We start from the raw sequence: 16,659 nt of genomic DNA, 5'->3' as shown, positions 1-16,659 counted from the left end.
CTCGGCATTAGTGAGATCACAAACGCTTCAGGTTACGCACATCTACCATGCACATACACACTGCGCTGTGAAGGGGCGTGGCCAGAGGCGCTGTAATGTTATAGTTGAGAAAGCTAAAATGTCGCTTTTCACAGAGCTCATGCTGTTTCTGTATTTAAACTTCCAAAGGACACAACACAAAGAGAGAAGTGCTTACAATTTAATTAATTATGAATTGAATTATTTTAAAAAAATTATATAGTTAACATTTGACAAAGAAGAACTTCCATAATCTCTTTTAGTTCAGTGCTGGATTAGAGTATAACTCCTCAAAGGAGCAGCTCCAACAATAATAGAAGAAGCTGTGGATTGTGAGCCACAACTTGTATGTGATTTAATTAGTTAAAAATCGATCTATTACATGCATAGGGTCTAGCATTAACAGTATGTTGTAGCGAGGACGTAAACAAGGATGTAAACAACAGGAAATGTTGTTTGGCACCATCAACAATTTAGCTACAAATTCATAATTATCTTTCAAATCGCTGTAAACACCCACAATTTTCAGCAGCACTGCCGTGTCTTACTATGCGGCTGCTTTTCCTGTATCTCAAATAACAAATTCGCAAAAATATCTGAACGTTTCATGACCTACACATGCTTATATCCCGAATATATATGAAAGACACTTGTCAGATTATATTTTAGAATGCAGGCGTGAGGTTCAGCTGTGTCCTCTTCACTTTATGTTTAATTCAGGCTCACGCTGACATGACTACACTGACTGACAGTATTTACACAGCAGAGGCACTGTACATGCTAGTGACTGGCTGTGATGCTTTCTGGTGACGTGGAGCCGATCCACAAATCACAGCACATTATGCTAACTGACCAATCAGAGCCTCCTAAGGGCAGGCCTTTTGGAGGAACTTGGAAATATGACAGCCGTTTTCATGTTGGCCTAGTAGCAATATATAATCAAAGTAAGATATATGAAAAAATAACGTGATTTTCAACATATGAAGCATGAGCACACATTGCTTGTCATCTTATAAACACAACCAAGCCTCAAAAATACGCTCTAGACCACCTATTTAATGAACGTCAAATCTGAGAAACCTCAGAAGGTTAATATAAGGTTAATATAATAGAGACAATTAGTAGTAATCAGTACTTGATTTATAAATTGTGAGGTCCCGGAACCCCCTCCGTTGGGGGTTTGTGGCAAAGCATTGGATGACGGTGGGGTGTTGCGGACAAAAGTGAAGAGGCTTGGGGAGTCGTGAAAAAAGTGAAAGCGAACAGCGGATGGGAAGGAGGGCAATTGAGGAGGGGGATCGGTAAAATGAGGTGCTGGATCTGGATTCGGCATTTTCCGGCAAAAATTAAGCCCTGGTAGTAATGCTGCTAATGCGGTTTCATTATTTGAATGAATAATTACACGTTTTTCTAATTATATTGAATTATTTTAAACGGATTATTTTTTACCACATATTTCTAGAAACTGAGAATTAAATTTTTTAAACTATTTAAAATGACTTTCATTTAAAATATTAATTACAATTATACATTTCACAAACACAACTGAAAAAGCAGAGCTATTAAGTAATATATTTGAAATACTCTATTACAAATTAAATTATAATATAACAAATGGCTTCTTTTTAAATAATACATATACCTCAGCATATAAGTACACCCCTTACAAATATATATTTTAAATTTGATATTTTCTGTAGGATGCTAAACAATATTATATCTGTGCATACGCACTAAATTAGTCAGTACAGAGCTGAATCTGTAACTTATCTAACAAAATATCTTACGATAAAGGTCCAAAAATAAATACACGCAAATATATGTGTTCGAGAAATTGTTAAATAAAAATATTAAAAAAAATAAGCACTGTATAAAATAATTATATAAGTATAAAACTATAAATAATTCATTATTAAAAATAACTATTCATTGTTTCAAAACATTTATCTACTTTGTGTTTAAAATAGCTTGCCAACATAATATTTTCATTTATTTACACTATTACTTTCCTGTGGATTATGTCAGGTTACAGAAGTCTTATTTATTTCAATTTAAAAAGTGGTGTATCAAGTGTTGTAAAACATACCTGGTGTCCATCAATCTCCGGCTCTGGCTCCGGCTCGATGTACTCCTCAGGAGTGTATTGTGGCCTTCTCTGCTGACCTGAATAGTCTCCATTCTGTCGCTGATGTGAGCCGTAGGAAGCCTTTGAATCCTGATATCTAGATGATGGTTCATATCTTGAGTTCCTTGAAGAAGAAGAATCTGTCTCCGATAAATCTAACCGATCTCTCGAATTGGTTGGAGTGTTTTGATCAGAGTCTACAGAGTCTCTATGATTGGTGGAACTTCGATGTGAGGGCTCTGAATATTCCCTGCTGTTTCGAATGGCAGTTTCTGACACTTCTTTGTGATTGGGTGAGTTTCTGAAGCCGGGTTCAAGGGAATCCCTCTGATTGGACGAAGTCTCTCTGATTTTCCTCGGAGTGCTCTCATTATTTGGCCGAGTGTTTGATTGGTTTTGTGTCGTGGCTGTTGTGAAGCTGACAGTAGACGTCTCCTGGTTGAAAGTCAGTGTGCTGTTACTGTTCTGCCGTGAAAACATGGGTGAGGAGCCGCCGTAGCCGGATTCATTTGATGACTGGCTCTCAATGGAGACGTCTGACTGACTCCTTCGGGGATTGTAGGGCTTTAAGAAAGAGCTGTAGACAAATCCCTTCGTAACTAAAAGAAAGAAAAACAAATATAAATACACAGATTATATAACGCTTTCCTTAAGATTTAACAACTTATCAGCAACAGTATTTATATTCATGGCAAAAATGTTTCACTCAATTAACTTTCTATTTTCACTCAATTTGCCTGTTGATTGATTTTTTATTTTATTTTATTTGAATATTTGACCTATTATCTCCACCAACCTTAGTTTTTTATTTTGTTTTAAATTTTTACTAATATTTTTTCTTAGTTAATTTATTTAACATTACTATATTATTTATCTTCTTTTGTTCTCATTGTTGCTACATATTAAAAACAAAAAGTCTCTTACTTTGTCATTTCAAGTATTGTTTTTATGTATTTTACACTCAATAAAAAAAGTGACATTTGCTATTCACAATTTGTGTCTTAAAAATAGTGAGCACATTTAATATACATATTGTAAGAAATGAGTCTGCCTCGACCCAACTTCCACTCTAAATGGTGAATTGATGCTCATTTCCCAAAAGGGCTGACTTATGAGAGAAAAGAGAAGTCAACAAGGTCTTGTCTCTGCATTGTTTGAGGTGACTACATCTCAACCAAATGGTAAAAATTGTAGAATGGGGATGGGTGTGGTGCACAAAGAACCATCTCATCAATGGTGTTGAAACTGCATTAACATGGAGAGATAGGGAGAACAGCTGGGTCAACAGCCAAGGAGCAACTTCATTAACATCTAAAGGCAACATCAAAAACAGTATAAAGGTTTGAGTTTAAGAATGTTCAGGGTTCATTCTGACTCCGGTGAACCCAAGGTACTGCCATGTATTTTGAGACTGCTATGCTGAATAAACATCTTCATTGAGATTTTCTTCGTCATCATCATTTTTTCTTACAATATTAAACATTTTAATATTACTTCAAGAGAAACCTTTCCAGAAATGTCCATTGATATATTTCATTCATTCATTTTCTTTTTGGCTTGGTGTCATTATTAATCTGGGGTCACCACAATGGATTGAACTTATCCAGCATATGTTTTACACAGCGGATGCCCTTCCAGCTGAAACAAACACTGGGAAACACTACAGACTTTCACTACAGACAATTTAGCTTACCAAATTCTCCTATATAGTGCATGTCTTTGGACTTGAGGGGCAATCTAAAGCACCCGGAGGAAACCCACTCCACACAGAAATACCCAACTGACCAAGCTGAGGCTCGAACCAGTGACCTTATTGCTTTAAAGTGATAGCGCTACCCACAGTGCCACCCCCTTTAATATATTTTTTTGAATAAAAACATCATCATTTAAAAGAGGGCATTTACCACTCAAGTTTATCATAAACTTTTAAAAATTGTTTTTCCTTCCAGAAATTGTTCAATAATAAAAGTATTATGCAATTGGTCATCTGTTGTCAAAGTAATAACAGTCTCACAAAAGATTTATTAGTAAATTCACTTAGTATTATTTATGTAAACATTCATACCAATCACCATTTGTTAAAAATGTACTGTTAAATTAACTGTTTAAATGTTAAAATATGGGTATAGCATTGTCTAAAAATGTATTTAAACATGTCTAAAAACAAGGAAAAGCATACAAATAAGCCAAACATAGGATAATAATAGCAATACAAACCTCCGTTGTCTATTAACCACCGGTTTTGACTGCCCATGGGGTCTTGCTGCTTGATGACACCCACAATGTCACCTTCCAGAACTGATACATCTAGGTCCTGTGCTGCGTTAAAATTTCTTTCGGCCTGGTAGAGATTCTCTGGGCCATATCTCACCAGAAGCCCTGCTCGGTGCTCATCTGTCTGGAGCACATAGTTTGGCTGCAAAGTCAGAAGAAAGGAAGTGAATAATTGACAGAATTCTGCCTCAAGTAATGTCTTGCTTTATATTGGTTGACTGTTTTGCTGAACAAAATTAGTTTAAACCCTATAGTGCTATGTACATTTTCAAAAAATTCGATATCACTGCTTAGTCCTATTTAAAGTTTCTTCAATTTTAAGCAGTTTTGGTGTGCTTCATGGGTAATTAAATTTTCAAAGAATAACTACATGTTTTAACACAGAAATACAAGATAAAAACATTTACATTTGGTTACATTTAAAACATTAACATTTTAACATTCATTAATAAATGAGAAACTCCTGGTCAGATACTAATTAGTGTTTGTTGAAAAATATTAATTTTAAAGTTATTTTATAGCATAAAATCCCTTAAATCAATACAAACACAGAATGTGAATCGTATAATAGATACTAAATGGATTATCAGGACTATAGCAGTCTAACAATCTGCATTGTGTAAAAAAAACACTACCAAAGCTGGCAAACCAGACAACCATGATCGGATAATCTAGCTTTAATCTTGAACATTTAAGATTAAAGAAAGAGATTTAAAACTAATAAACTTTATTGGTAAGAAGCAGTGATACCTGAGCATTATTTATAAACCATTCTATTTCAAATTAACTTACTTTAATTAATTGGTTACATTTTATATCAAGTCTTTGATACGGTGTTAGGTATTACAAACAGTATGCCATAGAGTGTTTTTACCATAAAGCATTGGTAATCAAAAACATGTACTTTACATTTTAGAGTTAGGCATTAGTTTAGCCTAAAATTAGTTAACTTAATTTTTATTTTAGCCTTATTAATTTAAAAACATTAACTTGATTTGCTTCATTTAAATGCAAAGGTAACATTTATTCTATTTATATTGTATTTTTTTTAAGCATCATTTTGAAGAATAAAACCATTTGAACTGGTTTAGGTTAACAATAACACTGCTGAGAATAACAGTCTGATTTGGATCAGGGTAATTTAGGGAAACTCACAGGTGCTTGGGGCTTCTTGGTGTACTGTTTCTCCAGAGTCTTCTTCTCGAAAGTCTTGCGTACAGTAGTAGGAAGGTTTTCAGGGAAGAAACTAAAGCTCTGAAGTAAATCCAGCACTCGCGTGTGCTCCTCTTGGAACAAGGACACCAGATTTCCTTCAGTACCTCCCAAGCCAGACAGCTATAGAGACATAAACACAAAACATTGACTTAGGAACAAAGTAAACATTACAGTGTAATCATTCGCTTGAGAAGATGATGTATGAGAAACTGAATCTATTCATTTGGATTGAGAAACCACTGCCATTAGATATTTATGAGCACTGCTTAATTATATCACACATTAACTGTATGCAAGTTTTTGACTTTTCTGAATCATAAAAATACACTGTTTGCAAATATTTAAGAAACATGCTGAGTGAACATACTTGCTAAAGAACATATATGCTAAAGTCAATTTTTCTTCTTTTAAAAATGTGCATTCTGTTTTTGGAATGTCTATCTTTGTTTTGGTCAATGTAACTCCACTTTTTATTTTGGCATCACATGTTGGTGAAAAGCAGGGTATTACAATTCTGATCTTAATTCAAATCTGGCAACATTGGTGAATCTGACAAAACTGATTCACTGTCTGACTGCCTGAGATCAAGCATGCATATAATCATTACAATACAGTAATCCAGCACACTCTGACACATTATATTAGCATAATTTGTTGTTGACTTTTGGGATATGCAAGTTTGGACCCAAAAACTGTCCCAGGTGACATCAGACTTATGAATTGGTGTTTTTACCTGCAGCAGCGGTGTGAGCTCTCCCAGTGTGAGTGAAATGAAATCTCGCTGGGCTTGGACGAAACCCCTGACGCAGCTGGTGAACAGATCTTCAGCCGCGCGGTGGAACTTGGGCAGCTCGTCCAGCAGCTGGGCGTTCAGAGCTTCATAGTTATTCCTGGCCGTCTGCAGCTCCTCCTGCACACGCTTGTCCTTTAGCCTTTCGGCACGCTCCTTACAGTTGTCGTAGTCCAGAAGCTTGTCTCTACGTTTCTGGATCAGTTTGTGGGGACCGGTGAACATGTTGAGCAGCTGGGTTAAGGGAGTGATGACTAGGGCTTCTGTCCTCTCCTTCTGTTCCGAGATAGACAGACATACATGCATCTCATTTAGAAGAGTTGAGAAAGTTCATGCTTATAACATGATATAAAACATGTTTCAATTAAATCAGAAAGCTCCAAAAAACAACAACTAAAGCCCCAAGTATACTTGGTATGTGTGTATATACATATATACACACTGTCAAGCCTGAAATGACTGGCAAGTTTTTTTTTGGACCGGATATGACACAGGCTTCTTTGAAGATCTTATCTTATCAAAAGATAATAAGATGAAGTACAAGAAGCATCACTGTGAAAAAAATATATATTTTCAGCTTTTATTCACATTTGAACAATAACTTTAAGTCAGAATTTGCCAGGGGTATGAATAATTTCTGCTTACATACAGTATATACACAGTACATATATTATATGCACTAGGGTTGGGCATCTAAGCTATAATGCCAATCCGATATGCATCTCGATACAAAGAATACGATCCGATATATTAGCGATACATTTGTGACATATTGCGATGCGACACAATACGATTTACACCCATATCACGATACAATGCGATAATTCAGCACTAACTTATTAGATCAAGTTTATGAGATGATGTAAGAAAGGATGCTGTGCCATTGAATGAGTTTGATTATTTATTAACCAAGCAAAACCAAGACTTTTTTTACAAACTTTTCTCTCAGAGCCAGAGTGTAAGTTTACAGTAGAGGGCCATTTTAGAACATATAGCACATATTATTTAAGTATTTTCAAGATAAACAGAATATATAAGTGTAATATATATTATAAATGTATATATTTGCACTCTTTCAACAAAGGATTACCATTGCACAACAAGAATTGTGATTTAACTTTTCCACTATGAAAACAAGTTTTACAAAGATATTTTGCCACTGAATATTCAAAACTTAAGGTCGTGAACTAGCAGTGTTATGTTGCTTTGAAACATCACTATCACTGTAAACAACAGGCTAATAAAAATATAATTAACTACAAATTAACAGGAGGTGTTTAAAACCTTCGTTCTCCGTGACACTAGGCTGAATATCTTTGCAGATGAACAATGCAATAACGTCCGTTATTGGCGTAGAGCAAGCAGAACTGTTGCGCATGGAAAAAAACTTGCAATGCTTTTCTCACCACTTTTGGAGCTGGTTGAAGCAGTGCGAAAGCCGGGGATGCAGAAACACTGGAAGATGCTTCCAAAACAACACCGAGGCGCCGCTTCAAGTGAGATTTCAGATTAGTCGTACTGCCCGTGTATTTTACAGATGCCCCGCACATTTTGCAAATTGCATCTGTCCTGTCAAGTCGTCCATCCTTAAATCCATAATGTTGCCATACTTTAGATTTAAAACTCAGTGGGGAATAAAATGTTTGTTTTGCTTCTCGCGCTTTCTGAGGGCGCTCCACTAGCTTCATCCGCACACCTGATACGCTGAGTTGTAGTGTAAGTGTACACATCCGCAAGTCCGTTGCTAATGCATACTTTATGTAGGTCGATTAAATTATGCGCCAAAAACAGGTTGACAACACTTGTTAATAAATAAAAAAATACATTCTAGATTAAAAATATAAGTTGTATGTTGGAAAAACCGATGCATCTCGCAAAAACCGATGCATCTCAATTTGCTTCCAAAATTTCATTCATCCTCTGCTGCTCTACCGATGCACTCGCATCGTGCACGCGCATGACCGCGTATCGATACATATCGGTAAATCTTCCCATCCCTAATATGCACTTTATATCTACAGTATATGAATAGTATATATACGGCCCTTCATTGTATTTCAACCAGTTTGTTGTTTGAAAAAAAAAAAAAAATAAACATTTTTCTGTTAAGTACTAGTCATGTTAATAATGACTAACTAATTTACTAAGAATCACTGGTTAAGTGTTGTCAGTTTTTCATAATTAAGGAAAGGCACTGCAGGGTATATCAACCAGTTTTTACCTTACTATCCTAGTTGGCTGATTACATACAGAACTGCAAACATTTACTGTTTTACACGTTTTCTTAAATGTTATGTTTGAATATGCAAATGAGGCACTATTTAATTAAATATGTATATATTTTTAGCAGAGAAAATGAATATTGGATGAAGCTGGATTTTGAAGAGGGGATTTATTTTTATAACTCCATATCACCCCAAAATTGCTGCAATCAGTCAGGAAAAAATAAATGAATAAATAAATTTGTATATATTCATATTATGTATATTATGTATGAACATATGTCTCTGTTAAAACATTCATAATATAGGCTGTAGTCACACTAGACTATCTGAACCGTGCCCACGCGCATTTGACCACCATTTAACGGCTTGTAATGAGTGCAAAGTGCGCCTGAGTTTCAAAAATTAAAGATGCAAAGTTACTTTTAAGGCACTGTTGCATATGGATTTATTAATTATTCTTACTTTTCAATGAACGTGAACTGTCATAGTTTATTAAAGATGCAAACCCTTTGCTGCACGTCAGCTGCACCTTCAGAAACTTCGAATACATGCAGCACAATGACTTTATGAAAGTTTATAAGCTTTAAAATTGGTGAATATGTTCAGCAAAAAATATGACTGTATCCCAAGTGACTTAAAATAATACAAAACAAAAAAACTAAAGCAATCTCCACTCTACTGAGTAAGAGTGCTTCTCTTTCTTACTAAACAGTCACATCATCAATGACGTAAACATGCTCAGGCGTAGAAGGTAAAGTTAAGTGCAGGCCGTAGGGAAAGAAGAGAGGGGGGACAGCCGCACCCTGGCACAGTTTAATGCAAGCATGCTTAGTGTGAGTAAAGCCATAGATTATGAATAAAAGTGTAACTTTTGGTCTATGTAAGTGTGGCTAAAGTGGAGTTTTATGGCTCAGTGAGGAGAAGAGAAAATAAATAAATTTGAGAAAACATGTATACTATCTAAAATCTATAAACTGAAAACAACACTTTATGAAAAGCCCAAAAGCCACAAAATTCTAAATTGAGAGTGCATTAAATATGAACAGTTTATTTGCCCTAAAAGTAATGTTAAGTGATTATTTTACTTACAAACTCTGTGAACTGTTTGTCGCTGATGCATCGATGTGCTCTCTGGAATCGCTCTGGGTCCATTTGCTGTTGCCGTTCTGTGTAGATGTCACAGAAACTAATGGCGGCCAAGACCTTTACTGAGGCTGACTCCTATTAGACATAAAAGGTCAGGCCAAATTACTTCATTTAATGAATCACAAGGTAATATTTCATCACAAAAAAGAAAGAAAGATTTCGCAAATAACATGTGCATTGAATCATTAGAATACCCTTATATGCTGCAGATAGAGGGAAATGTTCCTGATAAACGATTTAATAAGTCTCTCCTGGAGTCTGAATCTTTTCTCAGCATCATCAAAAGCTTCATCTTTGATCTGAGAAGGAATGAAGTTTGGTTGACAACAAGTCTCAATTGAATGTCTCAGTGCATTAAGGATGGGGTTTTAATAACATTGTACCTGAGGCGAGATCCCAGTCAGGTGCTTCAAATGGCTGCTCACTCTGTTTGACTTCTTGATGATGGAGTGCATGCTAAGCTTTGAGATCTTGTCGATTAGCCTGTCTTCATCGCCCTTGCGGTACTTCACCACTGTAAACAACAGAGGGAGCTGTTATCACACAGCCAATGAAAACAGATATCATATTCCAAAACAACAGAATGATAGACAGAACGACAGGCATATAGCTAGATGGATGGATGGAACCGGTTCTAGTGTCTTTACACTGGCAAAGATCCTTTAGTTAGTCAGTCCTCCTCAAGATCCTTGGCAGATCATCATGCTATAGGTTCCAACAAATTTAGAGGTGATCCAGTATTCTCAGTTATGACCCATAGATTGTCGTACTTTCTGTGTTCTTTGACTTTTTTGCTGATGTTTAAATCACATCTTAAGATGCATTTGTGCACACAGGCATTTGATGTATAGTTTTTATGGATATTATGGTTTATATACTTTAATTTAATGCTATTTGTGATTGTAACTTTCTTGTACAGCACTTTGGTGTGCCTTCATATTTTTAGGTGCTTTATACATAAACGATTGATTGACTGTGATAAATAGAACCAAAACATTAGAACGAGGGCAAGGGCTCAGTGGTTAGCACTGACAGCCTTGCAGCAAGAAGGTCGCTGGTTCAAGTCCTGGCTGGGTGAGTTGGCATTTCTGTGTGGAGTTTGCATGTTCTCCCCGTGTTGGTTTCCTCCAGGTGTTCTGGTTTCCCCTACAGTCCAAAGACATATGCTATAGGTGAATTGAATAAACTAAATTGGCCGTAGTGTACATGTGTGAATGAGTGTGTATGGATGTTTTCCACTACTGGGTTGCAGCTGGAAGGGCATGTGCTGTGTAAAACATATGCTGGATAAGTTGGCGGTTCATTCCGTTGTGGCAACGTCTGATAAAGGGACTAAGCCAAAGGAAAATAAATGAATGAACAGAGCGATAAATGTATAGAAAAAGAAGTTTTCCGATGGTCTCCATTAATGTTTGATGGAGATATAATGAAGTGGCTTTATAAATGACAGAATAAATAATATGCTTGCAAAAAATGCAAAACAATTTTGTTAAAAATTACAAATAAATATTTGACTACAAAAAAATTATGTTTTTAAAACACTGCATTCTTGAATTGTCTATTGAATTCTCTATTGCATTTCCTAACTAACCATTTTATGAAATATCTATACAGACCAGCCCAAAGAGGCTCCTTTAGGATAGAAATGGATAAAACAATGGGATTTAAACATCACGTGTAAACGGCAATGTGTCTACCTTGTCTACTTGTGATCCAATTAACCAAAATGCATCTTAAAGGCATAGTTCACCCAAAAGTGAAAATTCATTTACTCACCATTTACCTTAAACCTTTATGAGTTGCATTCTTCACACAAAATAATATACTTTGAAGAATGTTGGAAAGCTGCAACCACTGACTACCACACTATTTGTTTTTCCTACTATGGAAGCCAATAATTAAAGGTTTTCAGCCTTCTTTAAAGTATCTTCTTTTATGTTCAACAAAAGAAAGAAACTCATAAAGGGTTGGAACCACTTGAGTGTGAGTAAATAGTGAGTAAATGTGAATTTGTTTTGGTGAACCATTCCTTTAATACCAGGTTTAAATAAGGCCATAGACAGAAAGAACTGCAGAGTGGTTGAAGAATGGCAGACGGATACAAAGATAGATACATAAACATATAAAACGCTATACCCAGATCCTTCCTCCGCTTGTATTCATTGATGTTGACGTTGATCTCTTTAATAGACATGACTGCCTCAGAGAGCTGCTGTCTGTCGTGGTGTGATTCAGGAGTGGTGTTCAGCAGCTCCATCAGAAGGAGAGGATAACGCATCACTCTCTGCACCGGCTTTATCAAGAACGAACCCAGATTAATGTAGTTCGTCTTTCCCCTGTGATACGACAAAATGAGTAGATAAAGTCAAAACAAGATGTAAAATAATCTTCATCCTGCTCTGACTGAAAGGCACACGTTGTTTTCATCCATCATTGATACACTGTCAGGCTCTTTAAAAAGGGTTACAGTATACACAAAAGGCAACTAGAACATTCTAACAAAAAGAGCACACTTTCTAAATGATGGGATGAAAACACGTGAGATCCAAATGCAGCTAAAGAGTGATTTGGATGTTACGGAAACACACACACATATGTATATATATGTATATATATTTTAAACAGTATTAAACATCATGAATAGCATGTTTAAATTACATAGATTTGCTCTGTGACAAATAGAACCACTGTTTTGTTGGTTTAATTGCTTTTTAAGTACCAGACCCTGAGCTCAGAGATTGTTAATAATGCTTTCACATGCCATTATTAAAGCATATTAAACCATTTTCCCACTGGGGTCATATTCTGACTCACAAATTGCATCTAATTTGAGGGGCTGGAAAAAAGTATACCAACTCAAATAATGAACCATACAAGCTGCACATTTTAAAACATCACAGAAAATTTGATTGTAAAAAATTTGATTGAATTACATATTAAGTGATTAGAAATTAAAATATGTGTAAAACCAAGTGGTGTGTCTGTGTGGTATGTAAATGACATATAAAAATGTGCAATATAAAAAGTATATATTTTTTTCTACAATCATTTAAAAACAGGACACATTCTTAATAGAAAACTACACAACTGCAATATTAATATTGAATTTATGCTTGAAACACTATTTCCAACAAAAAAGTTTGTTTTTTAATTACATTTAAGTGGTACAAGATTTATTCAGAAGTTTTAAAGGGATAGGTCACCCAAAAATGATGATTCTGTCATTAATTACGCATCATATACTTGTTCCAAACTAGTTTTCTGTTGAACACAAAGGAAGACATACTGAGGAATGTTGCAATTGACTTTCTTAGCATTTTTTTGTTCCTACTAAGAATGTAAATGGCTTTTTTTTATTTTGCTTTGTGTTCATAAACGTTTAAAACAACTTGAGTTTAAGTAAACGGTGAGGGAATTTATTGGGTGAACTATAACTTTAATGCAATGAAATGATTTGTAAAGTTTGTTTGATTTACTTAAAAAAAAAACTTAAAAATTTAAGCCAGCAACTAGCGGTTAGGAAAATTGTTATTATAACATAAAAAATATAAAAATAATTTAAATGATATGCATTCAAAACTCAACCCTAAAGATTTATGCAAATGTAAGTCAGAATATGACTCCGAATTCACAAGGAATTGATCACAAAACACAAAGCACACACAAACCGAGCAAACAAAGCCCCCGGGTCACACGCAAAACAAGGAGAAAAGGGTTACGCAGGTTAATGAATATTCAGCATGCTGTCAGGCGCTTCACATGCAGTAGCGAAAAACTTACCACTCGCGATATATCCCTCTGTCAGGGGAGAGGAAAAGAGGAGAAAAGGGAACAAAACATACAGTGTTGGGTTAAACCACCTCTATCTTTTAAAGCGCTTATCACATACATAATGGCCTTGTTTCAAACAGTCAAAAGTCATATCTTGCCTTTATGCTGCAATCAACATGAATGCAGCGGGCAAAAGGGCAAGACGACAACACAAAACTAAAACTACTTGTGCACTTGATTAATAAGCTGCCCGTTGGCATGGCAACCCGTGCCATGGGTGACCCGCTTCAGGAGAGAAGTAAGCCTTTGCAGGGCCTCCTTTAAGATCTCCCACTGAGAGCCAAAATGAAACGTCAGTCAGAGTCTAGTGCGCTCAAGTGTGGAAGTTCAAAAGTAATAAAAGAAACCAGACGTTATTCTTAAGGAGCTTTTTGGAGAGGATTTATATCTCTTTTTATGGCTAGCTTCATTAAAGTAACATCCTGCCAGAGAGTCGACATGCTAGCGATTTCTTGACTGGATTCAGAGTTATTTGGGATAAAGCTAAGCTGTAGATTTGCCAAACTGCACACTCATTTTGCAAATGCCTCAATACTTGGGACAAACAACTCCACGTTGCCAGTTTCATTTTTTGCAGTACGAGAGAGAGAGAGAGAGAGAGACATTTCTGGGACTTAATCTGATGGATATTTCCTTGTATTCTCTGTTTGATCTGGTAAAAGGCTATAGCAAATACCAAGAATAAACTAAACTCTTTATTAACGGGAAGTGGTCGAGCTTAAAAAAACGTAGATGGCAGTGCAAATGTTTACAATTAGAAGCTAGTCAAGGAAAGCGGCTGCCACAGCCAAACTGTTCAAATAAAGCATTAGAGCTAGAGGAACAGGCCGGAAGCAACCACTGAAGTACAGTGAAACCAACAAAGTGGCGAAACTAGGTGAGGCACATTCCTCTCTCGCTATCAATTGCTAAACCTCAATAACAAAGATCTAAAAACTAAGGGTCAACAAGATTTTTCTGTTATGCAAATAGAGCACCATTCAAAAGCTTGTGGTCAGTAGGGCTTATCAATGTTTAGACCATTCATTTTTTTTACCATAATTCTGTGATTTAAAGTAACTGTTTTCTAGTATAATACATTTTAATATGTAATTTATTCCTGTGATGACAAAGCTGGACAAAGACTCCAGTCTCCTGTATAATATGATCATTCAGAAATAATACACTAATTTGGTCCATTTTCATAAGACTGATATGAGGCGTTTAATGTTCATCATCATCTTGAATCCTCTGAACTTTTTTTTTCTTTTTATGTTTTAACAAGAAAACATATGTATATTGATATGTTTTTATGTATGAATTACATCACTGTAGGACTTTCCAGTTTGTGTCCATCATGATTTGTCTATTCAAACGTTCTGTCATTCTTTCCTTCTATCCATTTTTCATACATATATTGTTCCACTTATTCCTCCGTTTTGTTTTTCTTATCATTTGTCTATTATTCTTTCATCGTTTGTTTGTTCCATCTGTCTGTCTGTCTGTCTATCAGTATTATTGTTTGCATATGTATATTATAAGTGATGGATGTTATCATGTTCCAGGGTATTTGAAATTAAAAGCAAGTGTGTATATTTACAATGGTTTTTTAAATGTATGCAAATTTATGTTGTATTTAATATACGTCATAATTCTACTAGATTACGAATTTGTGTATTACTGTTCCTAGCCAATAGATTGTGTCCATGTATGCATCAAGACGCAAGAGTATTTATTTACTCTCTCAGTCTGTTATTTTTTGGGGCTGGTACGATTGCCGGTTTATAACCTACCAACCATTTAATTGAACAATAAAGAACGTTGGAGTGTTGATAGACTAGTGTAGCGTTAGTATTCAGGCTGCCTAGTTAGTGGTTGAATAGTGTGTGTGTGTGTGTCTGTGTATGCAACAAAGGTTCATAAGAGGCGCGAGTTGTATCCATCACGCTTGCCCTGAAAACCTTCCAGTGGGGATTTTATTAAGGTACAGCAGGTAACCTAATTAAAACTGGACAATCATCTTTGCGTCAAATTACAAAAAAAATTAATGACCGCATTTGCTAGGTGTTTCTGATGTAGCGTCTTCCGATAGGATAGTAAATTTGACGTTTTTGTCCTTTTTTTAAGTTCTTGATAACACCATTGTGGAGTTTTTCTTTTATTATTTCAGCAAATAGGATTGTAAAAAAAATATTAGTTGTACTTTCCCATTCACTTCGCTCAAAGTTCACCCAACTATGATGACTTCCGTTACTGAGAAACCCGTAAAGGTAAAAAGGGTTCATTCATTAATTATTAGCAATAATATATAGCTCAATAAACTCCTTATTTGCAGAAATAGCAAAAAAATGTCAGCAGATTCTGTCTGGCCCTAGTAATAAGCTACTAGTTTAATAGTGAGAATTGGCACTTAAATTAAAGTGTTACCCAAATTTATATCAGTGTTAGAAACAGTTGCACTGCTTATAAGAAAACCATTTATATCAAATGTTTATTAATATAAAATTTAGTTGTAATTGATTTGAATGCCTCCTTGTGTAACACTATACTGACTCTAAACCTTTGAATAAAAGTGTACTTGCATATAAACTATTTAGCTTCTTTGAATATAAAACCATAAGACATGAAGGGCAAAAATGCTTCCCATTTCAGAATTCCACAGATGCCTTTAGTCATCCTGTCCAATCATATGAGTCCATTTAATGTAGAGGTGAATAAAAAAGGACTGGTTCCTCGAGATATTAAGACGATGAGGCATTTCTCAATGATGACATGAGTGAGCCAGCACACCCTGTGGTATTGTCTCTGTTGATGATGCATTACGATACAATTCTATCTACATCACTTGACAAGACAATCCTATATAGCATTAAACCTGACTTATCATGTGTAATGTTACAATTAGTGTTCTGCACAACTTCTTTTCAAAGAGTTAAAAGTAGTTAACAACTACCATGGCTGTCATTAACATGCTCAAACAGATCTGTACATGCGTTGGTAGTGGTATCCACACCATGCAATCAAATTACCATTTTTTAAAAACAGTGGCTGTCTTG

General features: G+C 35.5%; 1 protein-coding gene across 6 annotated transcripts in view; it reads right to left on the bottom strand.

The window, feature by feature from the left end:
• dnmbp (dynamin binding protein) overlaps positions 1–16,659 on the bottom strand; it is a 72,186-nt gene that overhangs the window by 3,521 nt on the left and 52,006 nt on the right. For 3 of the 6 annotated variants that reach the window (NM_001424046.1, XM_073917264.1, XM_005156346.5), the window contains 9 exons: positions 13,574–13,591; positions 11,930–12,129; positions 10,177–10,307; positions 9,988–10,092; positions 9,737–9,868; positions 6,366–6,698; positions 5,573–5,752; positions 4,361–4,559; positions 2,105–2,742 (listed from right to left, as the gene is read on the bottom strand). In NM_001424046.1, the coding sequence (NP_001410975.1) occupies positions 2,105–2,742; positions 4,361–4,559; positions 5,573–5,752; positions 6,366–6,698; positions 9,737–9,868; positions 9,988–10,092; positions 10,177–10,307; positions 11,930–12,129; positions 13,574–13,591 (1,936 nt within the window). The remainder of the gene's footprint in view (positions 1–2,104; positions 2,743–4,360; positions 4,560–5,572; positions 5,753–6,365; positions 6,699–9,736; positions 9,869–9,987; positions 10,093–10,176; positions 10,308–11,929; positions 12,130–13,573; positions 13,592–16,659) is intronic. The other 3 variants (XM_073917265.1, XM_005156345.5, XM_073917266.1) reach the window with 1 other exon arrangement.

Source organism: Danio rerio, chromosome 12, assembly GCF_049306965.1.
Source record: "Danio rerio strain Tuebingen ecotype United States chromosome 12, GRCz12tu, whole genome shotgun sequence".
Taxonomy (NCBI): Eukaryota; Metazoa; Chordata; class Actinopteri; order Cypriniformes; family Danionidae; genus Danio; species Danio rerio.
The sequence above is the reverse complement of the archived record's forward strand: the minus strand, read 5'-3'. Positions and strand labels throughout refer to the sequence as shown.